At 50.5% G+C, this 17,933-nt stretch overlaps 5 protein-coding genes and 1 non-coding gene across 6 annotated transcripts; 3 read left to right on the forward strand and 3 right to left on the reverse strand.

Moving 5' to 3' along the window:
* The first annotated feature begins 1,128 nt into the window (after positions 1 to 1,128).
* Positions 1,129 to 4,288, forward strand: BCR38DRAFT_422298 (glycoside hydrolase). Its single transcript, XM_040859507.1, has 6 exons — positions 1,129 to 1,604; positions 1,666 to 2,118; positions 2,183 to 2,295; positions 2,351 to 2,393; positions 2,440 to 3,790; positions 3,829 to 4,288. Exons 1-6 carry the CDS (start codon positions 1,301 to 1,303, stop codon positions 4,115 to 4,117), a joined length of 2,553 nt encoding a protein of 850 aa, XP_040720461.1. The 5' UTR covers positions 1,129 to 1,300; the 3' UTR covers positions 4,118 to 4,288.
* Positions 4,289 to 5,576: 1,288 nt separating this feature from the next.
* Positions 5,577 to 6,812, forward strand: BCR38DRAFT_332484 (taurine dioxygenase family protein; the record flags this gene model as incomplete). The annotated part of the gene is made up of 3 exons (XM_040855151.1): positions 5,577 to 5,820; positions 5,878 to 6,594; positions 6,658 to 6,812. The coding sequence occupies 3 exons, from the start codon at positions 5,577 to 5,579 to the stop codon at positions 6,810 to 6,812; spliced, it is 1,116 nt and encodes a 371-aa protein (XP_040720462.1).
* Positions 6,813 to 7,563: 751 nt separating this feature from the next.
* Positions 7,564 to 7,666, reverse strand: BCR38DRAFT_t59. The gene has a single exon. It is a non-coding gene; the product is annotated as a tRNA-Thr (tRNA).
* Positions 7,667 to 9,332: 1,666 nt separating this feature from the next.
* On the reverse strand, positions 9,333 to 11,593 carry BCR38DRAFT_422309 (heterokaryon incompatibility protein; the record flags this gene model as incomplete). Its single annotated transcript, XM_040859508.1, has 1 exon — positions 9,333 to 11,593. A coding segment is annotated over exon 1 (1,712 nt), but the record flags the coding sequence as incomplete, so codon positions are not given.
* A 281-nt stretch (positions 11,594 to 11,874) lies between these two features.
* BCR38DRAFT_107872 (short chain dehydrogenase) lies at positions 11,875 to 13,423 on the reverse strand. Its single transcript, XM_040853348.1, has 3 exons — positions 12,905 to 13,423; positions 12,659 to 12,846; positions 11,875 to 12,603 (listed from the first exon to the last, which is right to left on the reverse strand). Exons 1-3 carry the CDS (start codon positions 13,227 to 13,229, stop codon positions 12,181 to 12,183), a joined length of 936 nt encoding a protein of 311 aa, XP_040720464.1. The 5' UTR covers positions 13,230 to 13,423; the 3' UTR covers positions 11,875 to 12,180.
* A 2,343-nt stretch (positions 13,424 to 15,766) lies between these two features.
* On the forward strand, positions 15,767 to 17,928 carry BCR38DRAFT_463761 (putative maltose permease). The gene is made up of 8 exons (XM_040862646.1): positions 15,767 to 15,905; positions 15,982 to 16,128; positions 16,186 to 16,476; positions 16,535 to 16,598; positions 16,655 to 17,035; positions 17,088 to 17,461; positions 17,518 to 17,682; positions 17,741 to 17,928. Exons 2-8 carry the CDS (start codon positions 15,982 to 15,984, stop codon positions 17,903 to 17,905), a joined length of 1,587 nt encoding a protein of 528 aa, XP_040720465.1. The 5' UTR covers positions 15,767 to 15,905; the 3' UTR covers positions 17,906 to 17,928.
* Positions 17,929 to 17,933: the final 5 nt, after the last annotated feature.

The raw sequence follows: 17,933 nt of genomic DNA on the forward strand, positions 1-17,933 counted from the left end.
CCCAGACTTCGTGTTTTGGAGAAGAATGCGATACACATGCAGTGCTAAACCAACCTTAGGGGTGCCGCTACCATCCATTTCCTCTGATACGTAATGTGGCAACCCGTTAATAACCATTTGGGAGAGGGGATGGACCTTGCCGCAAGTTCATACCCATTTCCAGAAGTAATAGTGGACAAGTTGGTACATTTCCGTCGAATTTCAATTGAAGATAGCCCGAATCGACTTTATCAATAGTGGCTTATTATCCTCATTATGGACCAAACCTGCCTTCCCGGTCCTTGGAATCCCATTTGACTTTGTAGTTGATCGCGCTGTCCTTGGATACACATGACGGCCTCGGCACAACTTTCATCTTCCTCGAGATTGATCCGAATTTTGATTCGGTGGCATGGCCTTGAGCACTCGGGGTGGCGCGAGTCTGCATCCCGTATAAAGCCTGGTTCACCATTTCTTGAACCTCATCCATTTCGCCAATGGCGGAGCTTCGATATCATTTCTTGATCTCAACCAAGAGCATCTCCTTATGCTCCTGCCACAAGGGAAGATGAACTTCCTGGGACGAGGTACTGAAATTGCGCTGTCCCCGTACTCTGATGCAGCGTGTCGGCGTTAGGCATCACACCACCCTACGGATAAATTTCAGCCTACCATATAGGTTAAGACCAGGAGATGATCTCGATCTACTCAAACCCATCGCCGAATGTATTGCCCTGTTTTCTTGCTGCTCGGATCTCACTCCACCCGGTCAACCTCCTCGAGTTTCGCCCGGCCGAGGTCGGGATACTCGCGGCGGATGGCCTGGGCGGTAGCCACGACTTTCTCGTCAGTTGGAAAGTGGAGCATTTCTTACAAGACAGCCATAGCGACTTGATGCTCTTGTTGGGAACTTCACCTCGACGTTGGCCGAGAATATATCCATTGTCGTCAATTTATAAAGCTACAGCTTAAAACAGGATACAAAACTGGATTATGTCTACTCTCTTGTCATATTGCATATAGTATGCTTCTAGACGAATATTGCATTAAACCAAGCCCTACCCACAGAGCAATTGAATGAAGCAGGCGCCAAGGACGTTAGCTACCGCCTGCAGTTGCAATCTCATCACCGGGGTGCTAGCTGTCGCAGGCAATTTCAAACATCTCTTGCTTGATCTCAAGTCATGTCCCACTGATATCCATGGATCGTCACAATTTGAATCTCAAACACGCTTGTGTCCTGCGGTTGGGAGCACGCATGTAGTGAGATTTTGAATCCAATGTCTTATTGGTCCACTCGATGCGCTGCATGTGAATTTGGATGAGACATACAACCCGCCTCAGATCTGCGACCAAAATACGTGGCGCAGCGGCGAAGGAAGCGCGTCTACACCTTGACCACACCAGCAAAATGTACATCCATCCGCCCCTATCGGGCGTGGCCATATTCGCATGCCTCTGGACCCTCGCGCAACCCTCTAACTTCACGACTTCCGAGGCGTCTTTCTTGAAATGGGGGCCGTACAGGCCGAACTTGTATTTCGGAGTCCGGCCGCAAGTCCCCAGGACGCTGCTCATGGGACTGATGTGGGCAAATGCCAAGGATCAGAACACCATAACTCATAGTATGCCATCTTCCCGAGTTGTGTTTTTGGTGAATTGGCTGACGCGAGTTACCTCCGGCAGCCCTCCGCGATACCTGCGAGCAGGATGATGGCATGGGCGGGTATGGTTGGACCCAGTATGATGCCCGTTCAGGGGGTCGCCAGATACTGCATGATGAAGGGAATGGCATCGATATCACCACTGACTTCGTCAAGTCATTGCAAGACGGTGACAGTTGGGCCGTTCGCGTCGCCGGGGTTCCGAAAGCGGTTGCTTCAAGCACTCTGCACACAGCCATCATCTTCCACCTGGCTTTGGAGGGCACAGAAGATGAAAGGGCCAAGACACTCACTTGCCAGCATGGCGATCAAGTTCTGGGGACTGGCCATCGAGTGGTGGCTGTCTGTAATGGTAGCGACCCTGCGCTGGGTGCTTTCCGTCTGCAAGCCTTGGACTACAACCAGAATAAGATTGTTAAGGGGTTGGCTGTTAACAGTGTCCGGGTTGCTGAAGATCATATATGGCAAGCCAAGTGTGAGTGAAGATGCTGATCGCCGCAATGATGATGGGTTGTTGCTGATGCTGAGATCCTGGGCAGCTGTCTTCCTGGGCAAGGTTAAGGCCACCAAGGGCGACGGGACTCAGTTCCAAGACAATCCTGGTGAAGAGAACATGCATTTTTTACAGGCGATCTTCGAGGGTGCCTTCACGGTATTTTCTCCGACTCACCCTTCTCCTACCGCAGAATTCTAACCTCATCCTCCAGATTGAGTTCTCGTATTCTCTGTCCGCTACCCAGCCTCTCAAACGTGCGTCTTATACCTGTCAGTGTGTGACGTTGCTAACTCATTCAAGCGGATTACCTGGACACGAGAATCAAGGAAGACCCACTCGCATTTGCGGGGAGAGTAGATGTAGTCTTTCCAAGGACTGCACCATGGGACAGCCACCAGTATGCAGAATTCACCGAGAGTTTACTCTCGAATCTACTAGGTGGTTTGGGCTTTTTCTATGGCGACAGCAAGTTGGATGCGTCGTATGCGCAGGAATATGAAGAGACGAGTCTCGACTTTTGGGACAGAGTTGCGGGTGCCATGTCGCGAGCCACCATCGCGACCACGAAGCCTTCGTCTCTCCTTTCGTTCACCCCCTCCAGGCCGTTCTTTCCTAGAGGGTTCCTTTGGGACGAGGGTTTCCACCTCCTTCCTATCATTGAGTGGGATTTAGACCTTGCCATCGCCGCTGTTCAAAGCTGGCTTAGCTTGATGGACGATGATGGCTGGATTGGACGTGAACAAATCCTGGGCCCCGAAGCCCGGAGCAAGGTCCCAGATCAGTTTCAAGTCCAGTACCCCCACTACGCCAATCCGCCAACCATTTCTCTTCTGTTCCCTATTATCCTCTCAAAGATCACAGGATCGTCGCCTTATACCGGGAAGCCATCTAGGTACCAGTCCTCACCCGACGAGGCTTCGAAGCTTTTGACAGGTCTTTATCCTTTACTCCATCGACACTACGCATGGTTCCGCCGTACGCAAGCTGGCAACTTTAGTGCGTATACCCGCCCTGAAGGAGTCATCACGGGTGAAGGATACCGCTGGCGTGGCCGAACACCTACGCACACGTTGACCAGCGGCCTTGATGACTACCCGCGAGCCAACCCACCTCATCCAGGCGAGCTTCACATCGATGCACTCGCATGGGTAGCCGCCTCTGCTAAGGCACTTCAAGAAATGGCGCTGCACCTTGGAGAGGAAGGGGATGCTATCATGTATGGAAAACAGGTCGATGAAACGCTGCACAATCTCGATGTTTTGCACTGGGACCCGGCTGAGAAGGCGTACTGCGATGCTACGATCGATCAAAACGGCAAGTACGAACGAGTTTGCCGACTTGGATACATTTCACTGATGCCATTATTGCTTGGCCTTGTTGACGGGAACCACTCTCACCTGCCGTCTATGTTAGACTTGCTGTCGAATCCCGACAAGCTCTGGTCTCCGTTCGGCATCCGTAGCCTCAGTGCCTCTGACGCCAACTACGGCAAAGACGAAGACTACTGGCGAGGTGCGGTCTGGATCAACCTGAACGTATTAGCGACATTGCAGCTATCGAAGCTAGGCACACAAGCTGGTCCCGAGCAGGCGAGGGCTCTCACACCTTGCATCCAGTCTACGAAATCGCGTGATAGAGATTGTGCACAACAGTTGGAAACAGACCGGCTTTTTTTTGGGAGCAGTACAGTGATCATAGTGGACAAGGGAGGAGGAGCAGGGCATTCACCGGTTGGACTTCTTGCCTCTTGCTTCTGATGAGTCTGGAGACTGGTTCAACAGAAAACAGTGAATATCTACGCAGCTCGCGGACGGCTCTACTTGTAGTGGTCGCCGTCATCATCTTGGGTCTGGTTATTTATTTTAGGAGAAGAGCGATGAGCTTCCTGAACCACGTGCCGGGTATTGTTCTGAAGAAACGACTCGACTCTAGGAAACCGGCATACCAAGAAATCATCAACTTGGATGAATTAGAATAACCCAAACCGCCAAATCCATCTTTGGTGACTGTATAAGTCGCGAAAGTTAGGCTAATCCGGCAAAATATCAAAATCCGAGTCTTTTGATCCACACGTGGTGTTGGACCAAATTGACCGTCAAAAGACGAGGGACCCACTCGCTCTAGAATGAGGTATTTTTGGTTGTTATAAGGTCTGACACGTGGCTATAGCTGAGGTAGAGGCGAGCGAAAGAGCCGCACAACATGGTCGGCCCTCGCCATGACAAGGCGAGAAAAGCTTGGCCCTGCCAGATATATTTTCAAGAATGGTTATATCTTCAAGATTATTTCTTTGGCGAAAGAATACACGGTTATTGATATGGATTCCTGTGTTTCGGCCTCGATGACGTGAAGACCGCATAAAACAAGATCGCCGACGCCTGGGATAGCACTGCCAACCTGGATTGTGTGTATGATCAGGAGGACATCGATACTTTTATTCATGGCTTCGATACTTACACACCTATTTTGTAAATAAGGTTTGGAGTTGATGGAGTGACGGCCTTTTAAGTTCGTGTTGAAGACTAAAAAGAGACGTCAACCGAATATAGCCTGACAGATGTGGTTGCTTGATTAGAAATAAATGAAATAGATTTATATGTGAAACTACCTTGTCACAACAGTAGCTTTACTGATTTAAATCATATTTTCCCTGTGCGATACCTGCCGCATGTAAGTTCATGCAGAGCATTGTGGTATGCTGGAATAGCAAATCCGCTTGCGACGACATACACTTCTAGACGCGACGCGGGGCGTAGGGCTTCGGGAATATCAGTTGTTCCCCCGAATCGCCGAGACGAGGATGCGAGTATTGGTTGCGAGTATTGCACGATCAGAACGAGCACATAATTCCAAGTAAATGTGGCAAAATTCAAGTCAACCTGAGATGAGGTGCACATCCGATTTAGTTGCCATCAATTTTGTCCATAAACTTAGTACTTTCGAGACTTGAGGGCATGGGACTCACTAAGTCTCTTTGGTTTAAAGTCGCTCAAACAAGTATATGTAACCGTTTACTGAAGACTTCCCTATTGGTTACACTGGCACGAGATACTGGTGATTACGGCCACACTCAGATCCCTGGAAGCGGAATCTTCCTAGCACCGTGGGAGCAGACGCCAAGTAGTTTGAAGTCCTCGTGCATAAGTGAGGTAAGACGCAATCGCCAGCTTGTCGGTCGATGTGACTGCTGATTTGCTAGTTCGGCTACATCATTGACGACATCCGGTTGCGTGTCTCTGCGACGGGATTGCGTGATATGCCAGCCCCTCACCCAGCGACTATCGCGGGGTCGAAGTGCAGCGACTATGCGGCTATTAATACACCGACGTCTCCCACTCTGAAATATTGCTTTTTACTATTTCGGATTGCATAGGTTCACTCTTAATTAACAGGGAAATCATCAGAAGTCCATCCAATTCTGACCAAAATTCGACGTTATGGCACCTGGACTCACCTCAGATGTCCCAATCCATTCACTGCCATCCGAAAATGACAATGATGGCACAAAGAAAAGGGCATCTTATGTAAGAGAACCATTGAAGCTGAGTGGCGCAATGGACAAGTTCGAATTTGAGGAAACAACACCCGTCATCGGCCGCGAGTTTCTCAACGTCAACATCGTCGACGACCTCCTTAACGCTGAGGATTCAGACGCCTTGCTGCGCGACCTCGCTATCATTAGTAAATCATTCTCTCCGCCTTCACTATATAATATCCAGCACTAACACCTTCGCATAGTCTCCCAACGAGGTGTGGTCTTCTTCCGCGCCCAAGACAACCTCACCAACGCCCTGCAAAAGCAACTCAACCACCGCCTCGGCCTCTTGAGCGGCAAACCCTCCACCTCAACCCTACATGTCCACCCGATCTTAAACAACACATCCGAGTTCGGCGTCGACGACGCCGAAATCAGCACCATCAGCTCGGTAGCGCGCAAGAAGCTCTTCTCGCACGAGCAGCAACGCAACAAGCGCCACTACGACTCGGCACAGTGGCACTCGGATATCCAGTTTGAGCCCGTGCCCGCAGACTACACTTCCTTGCGCTTGACGAAGCTTCCCAAAACTGGGGGTGATACCCTGTGGGCTTCCGGGTACGAGATCTACGACCGCTTTTCGAAGCCGTACCAGAAATTCTTCGAGGGGCTCACAGCGACGTTCGTGGGGGAGGGGTTCATGAAAGCCGCGGCCGCGAATCCGGAGGAGGTGAAGATTTACGAGAAGGCGCGTGGGAGTCCGAAGAATGTCGGTAGGGATCTGAGCGCGGTGCACCCCGTCGTCAGGACGAATCCGGTTACGGGATGGAAGAGCATTTTTGCCATCGGGCCGTTCCCGCAGTATATTAATGAGCTGGAGCCCGATGAGTCGGAGGAGCTCTTGGAGAAATTTTTGGATGTCATTTACAAGAGTCATGATTTGACGGTTAGGTTTAAGTGGAGCAATGAGAATGATATTGGTAAGTTAACCCCTTGAAGTGGTGGGGATTCTGGACGTGAATAGCTGACGAGGATGGATACAGCGATTTGGGATAACAGAAGTGCGTTCCACACTGCCACTTTTGACTATGAGGGTCTTGGTGAGCGCTTTGGAAACAGGGCGGTTGGTATTGGGGAGGTGCCATACTTGGATCCAGCAAGCAAGTCGCGGACCGAAGCACTAGCAGAGGGTGCATAAGAATGTGTGTATATCGTAGGCTTGGCTGTGGCACTGGAAATCCCAGTGTTAACGGTACAGGGGCAGCCTCGCGATGTACAGTGTAAGATGGCATTGATTATAAAAAAATATTAAATACGCCGTAGGTGTTAACCCTCGGTACCTCTACAAGTACTCCCTTAAGGGGCTATAGATGATATAGCGGGCCCTTAAGCCGCGTCGGGCGGTTATACAGGTAAACTTGTAGCCAAACGACTACTAAACCTCCTGTCCCTCCCTAAGTCTGTGCTACAACCCCTGCCTGAACTACCGATAAGTGTGGTAATGTGGCACTTAAATTCGTCCTCAGGGGTGGGATGCTGCTGATGTGCAGAAGATGCTCGACTATTTTTTGTCGCGACAAGTCGTAGTATCTGCTAATTGGGGTTCTCGTCGAGCGTATACATCGCAACCATACGCTCAAGTGGATAGACCGTAATGTAGTCTAGACGCTCGCATGAATCGCGGCGGGAGGGCGTGCTGCGCGCCTTCTATCGTGAGGGGACGGGTTCGCCGACGAGCGTTATCGGATAGGCGAGGTCCGATAAGGGGTCGGATTAACGATTCGAATTCTGGACCGGCTGTCGAGTTATATTCCGCCGACGTAGTGCTTGACGGTCGACTGGCTAGGATGCTCGTAATCCTAAACTGCACCAATCTCCCTATTATCGCTAGGTAGGCGAAGTCAACAAGGTGGGCAGCGCGCCGTAAGGGTTGACTAAACCCCCTTGTGTGTCAGCTGCGGGATTCGAACCCGCGACTCGTCACCGACCCAAGTGGGCGAGGCTCAAATCGGGACTTATCTACCAGCGAAGTGACCAACTACACCAGCCGACTTGACATATTATTGGCACTCGGTGCGGGCGTAAAGTGATCCACATTGATTATATGTTCACCGTACGATCGACCACCTTTTGAGTTTACCGCGCACCACATAAAGTCATTGCGATGACCGCCGGCTATATAGTAGTTACAAGTACTGTTCCATCATGAAGAATACACAAATTGTTATACCCGAGCCTTATTCATAAGTCAACGTACTCATCTGCGGCCACCCCACTCAAGGGCCGACTCTACGAGGCGACGCGAACCTATGCATTCCCACTACTATTTCCTATATAACGTCACATGTACGGGTCCAATTGATAAGAAAACTTAATGAATTATTATTCTGCTTTAGCCCTACCTCCCACTATGTATATCTTAGCTAAAATATCCATATGTAACGCTATAGTTAACGTACTTGATAGCAGGTTATGACGCTAGTCATCCAGAACTAACTATATGCCGCATAGCACTCTACGCCACCGTCTCGCTAATGATCCTACAAAAGAGGAGACTAATGAGACGCTAGGCCTTATCTTCTATTTAAGAAGCTGTCAGAGAACAGAATGCCATAGGCACCAGTGGGTGTCAGGACACTGAACGCAGGACACCGGTGGGCCGCCGGAGGGGTGTTTCGGACAAAAGACTCCCGAGTCATGATTACAATCTATGTGAAGCTTTGGGATGACGAGAGTCAAGATCCTTGGCATCGCCGACCCTGCTGTTATGCCGGGTCCAAGCGGCGGCCTAGCTATCTATATAAGGGCCATCTCGAAGTAGGATAGGGAAGGAGTTGTCAGAGCCACAAGTGTCATCCGAGGCGGGCCGGCTTCCACCAGGTAGGAAGCCGTTTGTGGCGGCTAGAGAGCCGCTTGTGGCGAATGAGAGCCGTTGAAGCCGTTTGCAACGGATAGGGAATCGCTTGGTTGCAGATAAGGAGCCGCTGTCCAAGATATTGGCCGAAGTCGGAGGAACACAGACATACGGAAGCAAACATCCAGAATCCAAGAGAGAACCTCGGCTGGCTATAAGTAAGGAGTCGAGACGGAGGAAGATAGAGAGGGCAGAGATCAATGCATCACCGTGGGCACCCCTACCTGAGACCGCCAGTGACCACCCGGTATTACGTAGGAGGGACGCCCGTTACTCCCCATCACTCTGTACTATTGCCTTCGGCCTAGCCGTACCCTGACAGAAGCTTCCTTGGCCTTATAGGCACTAGCAGAGCGCTAGAATCATATAGCAGTTCGCATCTTATTGTCGTGTAGTGTAGTAATGCTATTCTCTGTATATGAGATGCTGTCGTATCTATACTGATTATCCGCCACGGCTGCACAGGCCTTTTTCTGGAAAACTTGTTCAGTATTGTATATAATCCGCCTATTCGAGAAGAATGGTCATTGGGAACTACACTTCTTGATCTTATCTTTAGTGCAAATCCAATGTGACGGGCTCACTGCGAAACTATACAGCTCAACATGGCCAAATACTGTTAATTATCTAACTGAGGAGGAAAGTAAAATAAGCGAGTTTTCCGAGAACACAAACTATGTTTTTATATGCCCTCGATGGTTCCTTTGTTGGATCCGGACGCAAGGTTCTTGCAGCTCCGGATCCCATTTCAGGCACAGCCTGTCACATCCAATATTCCAATAGTACGTGATTATGTACCTAGTCCTTCATATGCCCAAGATCGAAGGTTTTGCTAATATATATGAGTCTCTATGTTCAGTCCAGACCATACCTTATAGTACATTAATTGCCATGTTCAAAATGCTACCATATGGCCTTAATCCATCGCCCTCTCAGGCCTCTCGATCATGGATTCCCTCCTCTACACACCGCAATTCATACGAGGCGAAATTGTCTCTCACCAAGCTCGCCCCTTCTCCAAGCCCCCACAGCCTCCCTGTTCATAAACCCATAAATCAAAGCCGGGCCAATAAGTTCAAAATCATCACCACGCTTCCGTAAGATTATAGGGTATATCGCTCCTAAAAACACTGCACATACATCATCCGCTTCCATGATCCGTGGACCAAGGCCAATGTGCCCTTTTTTTGTGCGAAACACCTTCCGGCACATCGAAGTCCACGTCATGTCCTGGACGAACTGGGCTGCGGAACCTTTTGATGCCAGCTTTTCGACCGCTTTCCGGTCTTCTGGCATCAGACTGTGAAGGAAGCCAGGACTTGAGTTGTTTGGTCGTATTTGTTCGAACTTGAGGATAAACGCTGCGTAATCTGCTCTCTGTTGGTATCGGCGCTCCCCCGAATCTGCCTTGTCCGTGCCAAGATGACCACCTGTGAGGACAAAGCTGAGCGCGTCAATGAACTGCTCGGAAGACTCGAGAGGGGACTCGGGTTGTTTGACGATCCTGTCCCAGATATGGTCGACCAGAAAGGGAACCCCCTTCTTCATCTCTGCCTCAAGACTCGTAACAACAAGTTCTTTCGGGTCAATCATCTCCGTCATGCCAATGACCGTACCAAGAACAAACCCACGGCAACACAGCTTGACTTCTTCGTCCGCTGTGAGAACCTCAATCCCCCCATCCGTCTTCGGTGCAGCCTGCGTAGGCGACCTCAACGGCGCCACCAAATTCAACGCATGCCAATCTGGAACCCAAGTCGGCAACCCCTTACGCCTCGACTCAGGCTTCTCCCCATGGTCCACAAAAGCCAGGACATGCAACCCTTCACTCCTCCTAATATCACTCACCGCCAAATTTGTATATGCCTCCGGTGTACCAATCTTATAATCCGGCTCTACAATCAAACCCCTCGTCCCACTCTCCGTCGCACTGGGGTGTCCCAAAAGGGCATACACGTAATCTCTCGGATCGGTAGAGCGATGGATCCTCGCCCAATGTAGCACCTCGACGAAATTGAACTTCGGCAGCCCGTCGTCGGGCTTCATCTCCCAGACGAGGTTGATGTGGTTGCACACCCACGATTTCAATTCGAAATAGTTTATCACACTCGCCCCGTTGTCGTCCATGAACCGCGCAAACGCGGCGACTTCGTCCCAGTCGACCCAAGTCTCGGTATTTCCCCAGTAGAGTCGCGCTTTGCGCGCGAGCCCGACTTCTTGGATTATCCAGGCGCGGTGGAAGTACTCGACATCGAACAAATCCTTGATTAGGAGCCAGGACTCTAGTGTTGGCTTGTGCGTTGGGGTGTGGGCATTGGTCGCGTGTAAATAATCCTGTGCCTCCCTCAGGACTTCTCGCGGCGCGGCATTGAACCGTCGCAGGAAGTCAATAGCGACACCAGCTTTCTTCTGACCCAGCTCTGGGTCCTCGAACCCACCCAGCCAGCAGAGGACGTGCGAGGCGTCGCGGAATACTTGCCCCATGAGACGGACTTGGGATTGTCGTTCGGATAGGTCTTCTTGGTTGATACACACGGCATCTACCCACAGCCGTCGCGACTCGTCAGGGAGACGGAATGCCATCAGGGCTTTAGCCAAGTTGGCGCCGATACTGGCAACTCCATCGTTCTCTCCCTTCTCATCGTCGATACCACCATCATGGCAATGGACGTCAGCATAGGGTGTCTTATCGCCCCATACGTATGAGAGCGCCTCATAGGGAGCTTCGTCTATCTGCTGTACGATGACACGACATCTCAGGGCTGCGTTAGTTGACGCCCAGGGGTGGAGTTCGAGGACTCGGATGCAGCCTGGTGGCAGAGGCGAGTACGTGTATCTGTGGGCTAATTCCATCGCATTTGCGTTGACTTGGCGCTATTGGACCGTCGCAAAGGCACATAAGAGGGGGCGGCGACTGACTAGTCGGATGACTGGTCTCTTGATCTGGTTGGCTTTGCTGATATGAACATAGCAAATACTATAGATAATGATGCATGAAAACCCTTAGAGCGACATAGGGAGCTGCGATGACTGACTGAGAAAACCTCGAGGCAGCAGCAGCAGCTCGGCGAGAGATATCCCTCAGCTTCACCTCCCCTGGTCCTCAGCCGCAGTAACCGGCCATAGATGGCCCGTGCTTCCGGTTACTGCAACCGTGACCGAAAGGTATACGATCACGATCTTTTGCGTTATGGAGTTGCTTGGCAGCCTGGTCATGTAGCATTGTTGAATCCTAAATTAAACCAATTCCTTGGCATGGTCTATGGTATGCTTTGTACAAAGCACACTCGTCATGTATACTTGACGTGCTCAATACGAGATGATTACGGTTAGCGCAGTTCCTATATGGCGTAGTCCCATGATTCTGCTTGTATAGAGACAAGCGCTGGCAACAATTTGATTAGGAAGGATGTAAGACATCTAATTGCACAAAAGACAACATTCGCCCCTTGATATGTTGCACTGCATCGCCTCACTTGCACAAGGCTATCAGGGGCTTTAATATGAAGCACTCCCAGTCCCATTGGCCAGGGTCAAACACGCAGGACATTCTCAAATGCAATCAACTGACACCCATTGCCAAACAACATCTCATTCCCAAGATGACGAGGTATGTTCATCATTCGGGTTGCCTATGCAGATCGAACTTCCCCTATGACGGGAAATTGTACTTCTTAGCCGCCCTTCGCTCAATAAACGATGGAATCAAGTAATAAAGATGATGCGCCAGGGCATACGGGAACCAAGGAAGCACCACATTGCCTGTAACCCTTCCGTCCACGGCCTCAATACACCGTTTCGCAACATACTCGGTCTTTAGGCCATACTTGTTCGGATCTGCCTCGAGGACCGGGCCAGCATCCACAGCCGACGCACGGAAGTTTCCTTCGATGGTAGCCGGGAGAACAAAGGTAAAAGCGATTCCTGGATGCTCTATAGCGAGAGATTGGAAGAGGAGCAGCGAGGATGCTTTGGTGGCTGCGTAGAGGGCGCGGGTGGGTGCGGGTACGACGGCTGCGACGGAGGAGACGAGGAGGATAGATGGCGTGGTGGAGGTGCGGGTTAGCATTGGGATCTATTTCGAGACTAGTTAGTTTCACTGCGGTGCTTTGGAAGGGATGGCACCTTACGAAGGTTACTGCCGCAACGAATGGACCAATAAAGTTGCCTTGGCTTGCGCGCCTGGCTATATCGGCAGCATTCTCGATACCCGAATTACCTGCGTCTTGCTCTGCAGACTGGACTCCAGTGAGAGCCATGACAGGCTGCAGTGCTGACACTCCTGCGCAGACATGCAGGGTGTCCAACCCATCCCATTCTGCCCAAGTGGTCAGTACCAAGCGCAAACCCGTCTTCGTTGACTGGTGTCAACTTACTGCGTAAAATCGTATCCCTAACCCGCACCATATCCTCCGCCGCCGTGAAGTCCGCAACCTCCCAAATGCACCCTTTTCCGCATTCCGCAGCGAGCGCAGAGATCTTCTCCGCACGTCTCGCAACGATGCACACACGGGCACCGCGACGGGCGTACTGTTGTGCGATGGCGCGTCCCACGCCGCTCGAGGCGCCAAGGATGAGGACGCGTTCCTCTGATGAATTCAGAACGCGTAGCTTTCTTCCTAGGCGTGCAAAGATGTAAATTGGTATGGCTGTGGCGGCGACAATGCCACCTGCCAGATACAGAGAGTCGAGGACTGCCATCTTGTGTTTTTTCCTAGCCAGTGGTCGACAGCACACTTGGCTTCAAGTTGCCGAGGTGCGTTGAGACCTGCTGTAGTAAGCACCTAAAGCCCGAGCGCCCCCGGAGCATGTATCACCGAAATGGGTAGTATGGATTCCCCCCGAAAGCTGGCAACAAATAGCGACTCTACAGGCGTAATTATCGGATAACGTGATGTTCATTCTCCAGAACCTTATTTCGGAGACAGTGGGTGGAGTGCTTGATCCGCTTAATAGCCTTACTCTTCCCCACATTGGACCTTGGAATTTGTAGGAGTATACGAAAAGACGATCACCTCTCTCCATCTTATTTTCATACGATATCGCAACTTCCTCGAATATTTTCCATCACTTCTCATGGTCATAGCGATGTGTGTTTCGCGGTCCACTAGATAGTTATTCCCCCGTCTGGGTACTAGTAGTGTCAAGGTTATGGTTATGTGGCCAAACCTTCGCAATCGGTTTGAAGGCATCCTCGAAGGCATCAGCCGTTATTAGCGTTCGTTGAATGGCCTGTTAGGTAGGGGACATGGTCTCGCCATCACATTTGGGCCCTGAAGGTTATATTTTGCAGTCTATTTGACCATCGGCCCCGCCCATCGTACGATTAAGTAATCAGTTCTATATTCATTCAAACAAGCAGACCTACTCGGACGCGGGATTAAAATATATAAGTCCAGGTATTTCCATATGCTTCGGGGTCTACCGGTCCCCGATCATATATACCGTAAAAGTAATGCTACATATGCTCAGCTAATTCGACAAGCACTTCGATTTGCTTTGTACCCTCCGTCCATTTACCAGGTTGGCATGAACATTATGTTCCGGAACGCTATGAGCCCAGTACGAACAGCAAAAACGCCAATGCTACAGGACATGCACCCCGGAATTCTTGATGCCATCATCAAACTCGTTCTTGTCTCCAAGCGCGCCTCGGCCGTCAATGGCTTTTCGTGCGCTGGCAGAGGACGCAACACAAGTTTTGGATTCCATCTGCCGGAGTAATATATGATTTCAAGAAGGTAATGCTTGAGGGATTCAACCCTCAGATGATGACTCTGTACAGATCCTGTATTGGTTACATGCTCGATGCGCAGTGTGATGTGTGTATTGACTGCTCGGAGTGCTATGTAACCAATACAGGATCTGTACAGAGTCATCATCTGAGGGTTGAATCCCTCATGGTAGCATCTCAGGCACCACCTCAGGCACACATATGGCGCTCAATCCCACAATGCTAGTATTAACCGTAATTCTATTGGTTAACTGTAAATTTAACTCTGCTACCAACGCTGCCTGGCAGCGCCTCTGAGATCGAGAACTTCGCTCCAATGATGCCATGCTTTTTCGTGAGAAAGAAAATTGACTGGCTTGGACACTTATTTTTTCATTTTCAAGCACAATCAAAACTTTTGAGGTTGCAATGCGCGTGGTGAGCGGCCACGGCGCGGTGCTAGATAATCCAATGTCACAGAAGTGAGCTTCTCATCATTAGGCTGATCTCAGGTCTGTAATATTCAAAATTTGTTGACTGAGCATCTGGAGCCTTGTAATGAGGGTCCTCCATCGGTCATATGGTCATTCTATATCCTTCTCGAGCGTGTCCCGAAAGCAGGGCCAATGGGCAAGACTGTATCGCTGAACATTCCCAAAAGCTGCCTTGTCAACCGGCTCTCCTCAGCTGAATATGCAATTTTTGAGTTGGTGGATCGCCATGTCAGTCAATTATCTTGTGCCCAATCATGTGCCCACAGCCAACTTGGACGAGCTGCCCGAGCTGGAAATAGTCATGTCTGGTGGCGTTCTCGCATATTTTATCCTGGAGGGCTGGTCCGTCTTCAAATGCAGTGCAGCAAGTCAATGAGGCTCGAATGGCTCAAAGGGTACGTCTGCAGGTACCTGGAGCTCCTACTTCGTATGGGCTTCTACGTGGCAGATTATGGTCTATTCTGTACGAACGAGTAGGAACCATTACTATCAATCTCAATGGATTTGTGACAAGACATCTCAATCTTGGAGAGCGGCTGGTCACGCCAAGGTAGAATTGAAGTTTTCGGGCCAAAGGACCATATTTTAGGCACTGGGGGAGCAGGCTAAGCTACCATTTACGAGGTATCAGGAGGATGACTGAAACGAGCTAGTCCCATTGCATAACCCCCCTATGTTACTCATACAGCATCTGAAGTCCTGTTAGGCTGATTGAAACTAATTAATATTTCTCCACATTCTTCTCTGTCAACATTCTGCAGAAGCAACAATGCCAGATGACACAATGGAGTTTCGCAGGATATCCGCGCGTCTTCGTAAGTGTTGCATCTCATGGGACAGTGATCTATGTTGAATGACCATATGGTTCACTTCAATTGAGTTTAAATGATGACACGCAACAACATAGATGCAAGTGCCGTTGCTGACCCGTCATTCCCACGTCCCGACCATGGTAGGGTGCGGGGAAATGCCACGAGTTGACTCGGCCCAGGACAGGTTCAAACAGGTCGAATATGATTGCCGCGTCCTTTACCACACGAGTTTTGCAGTTGCCGCGGAACTAGAATATTTCGGTACAAGTTTGTACAAATATATGTAGCTAAGGGACCCAGTGCTTGTCCTCGCCATGTCGTGTGCTGCAGGTGGACTGCCCTTCTCGCTCAACTCTCGGTCAGAGCCCACTATTACATGTTGACTTCACAGCTTCCTCGCAGTGTGTTCTGTTACTAAAATTCGAATTGCAAAGATGGCGACCAACAACCAACAGGAGCTGGGGCTGAAGGCCCATCGAAAGGGGTTATTCGCGATGAGCTTGGCATCGCTAGCCTCGTTCCAGTATGGCGTCGATTTTGGCATCATCGGTGGCTTGCAAGCCATGATTCCTTTCTTACAGGCAAGTCATCATACAATACTAAATTATTGTCAGCATTGTCTGACCCATATTCGCCAGGTGTTTGGAGTCAAGGACCCCTCGACGGCCATCGGGTACAACATTCCCCATGACCGACAACAACTCATTGCCTCGCTCATGATCCTGGGAGCCTTCGTTGCTTCCATGGCGGCTGGGTTCACCTCTCGATATGTTGGACGAAAGATGTCACTGTGGATTGCGTGTTTTGGAGTGTTTGTTTCGACGGTGATCATGCAAGCAACTACGAGCATCGGCGCGCTCTACGCGGGGAGACTGATCATCGGACTGGCGAATGGAATGTTGATGACGCATGCGCAATTGTACATTCAGGTGAGCTTTCATTAATTAATCCGCGGTCATGCTGCTATATACTCATACATGATTAAAGGAGATTCTTCCTGGGAAGTACAGAGGTCTAGGGATTTCGGCCTTCTCTTGGTGGGTCACGGTCGGTGGGTATCGTCACATAAACGACATCTCTACTTCTGTGCTCTAACTCCAGACATAGGATCATTTGTTGGCACCATCGTCGACAATTACACGGCCTCTATTCCCAGCCGTAATGCTTACATCGTCCCGCTCGGAATTGTGCATGTAGTCCCTGGCATCCTCTTCATCGGCTTGTTCTTCATTCCCGAGTCACCCCGCTGGCTTGCCAGTCTGGGCAAGATGGATGAGGCAGAGAAGTCCCTACTCTGGCTGCGTCCCAAGACGTGGTCCGTTTCCGAGGAACTGGCTGAGATGGAGACAGCTCTGGCGGCTGAAGCACTCATTCAATCGAGCGTCGGGTTTCTCGACTTGTTCAAGAACCCCATTGATCGTCGGAGGACAGTCGTTTCTGTTCTCGTATTGACCACGCAGGCCGCTTCTGGTGCCATGTTTATCATCTGTTGGTATCCCTGACTGAACCATTTCAACATGTTTGCTGACAAGTTTCACAGCATACGGAACGTACTTCTTCCAAATGGCCAATGTCGGCGACGCGTTCCAGAACTCGGTCATCCTCAACGCCGTCGGTGTCTTCGCCTTGCTTCTCAACAGTTTTCTCGTAACGCGGATTGGTTACCGCCGCGTCATGATGATGAATGGCCTAGGGCTTTGCGGTTTGTCACAGCTTATTATCGCAATTGTGTACACGGTGCAACCAGGGACAGCGACTACTGGTAAAGTGGTCGTTGGGATCTCGGTCATATACATCGTCGCCTACAATGGCATGATTTCATCTTACGCCTGGGTATCAGGAGGAGAGCTGTCTTCGCAGAGGCTCAGATCGTACACGTTTGGGATGGCTACTGCTATTGGCTTCTTTGGAGCGGTATGTACTTAGCCAACCAACCCCTGGACGAATACCCACCAGCTAATCCTCCACAGTGGCTCACCACTTTCACTGCGCCGTACTTCATCAATCCAGACTCGCTCAATTGGGGACCGAGATACGGGTACATCTGGGCACCGTCTTGTTGGATTGCTATGACCTGGGTTTACTTCTACCTTCCGGAGGTCAAGGACCGGTCATTGGAAGAAATTGACGAGATGGTAAGCTTCAGTCTTGTTGCGGGTTTCGCAAGTATCAATTGCTAATACTGTATAACAGTTCGAGGCCCGACTTCCGGCAAGGAAGTTCCGCGGGTATCGCTGCACGGGAACGCACACAGTCCTAGAGAAGTCGCATGAGAAACCCGAAGCCTCCCACGATGAGGGCAAGGCGACTGTTCCTGCGATCACCGAGAAGGTGGACCAAGACCACGCTGTAGAATAACTCGCTATGCGGAAGAGGTTGGCGTAAT

Source organism: Pseudomassariella vexata, assembly GCF_002105095.1.
Source record: "Pseudomassariella vexata strain CBS 129021 chromosome Unknown BCR38scaffold_2, whole genome shotgun sequence".
In the NCBI taxonomy this organism is placed as follows: domain Eukaryota; kingdom Fungi; phylum Ascomycota; class Sordariomycetes; order Amphisphaeriales; family Pseudomassariaceae; genus Pseudomassariella; species Pseudomassariella vexata.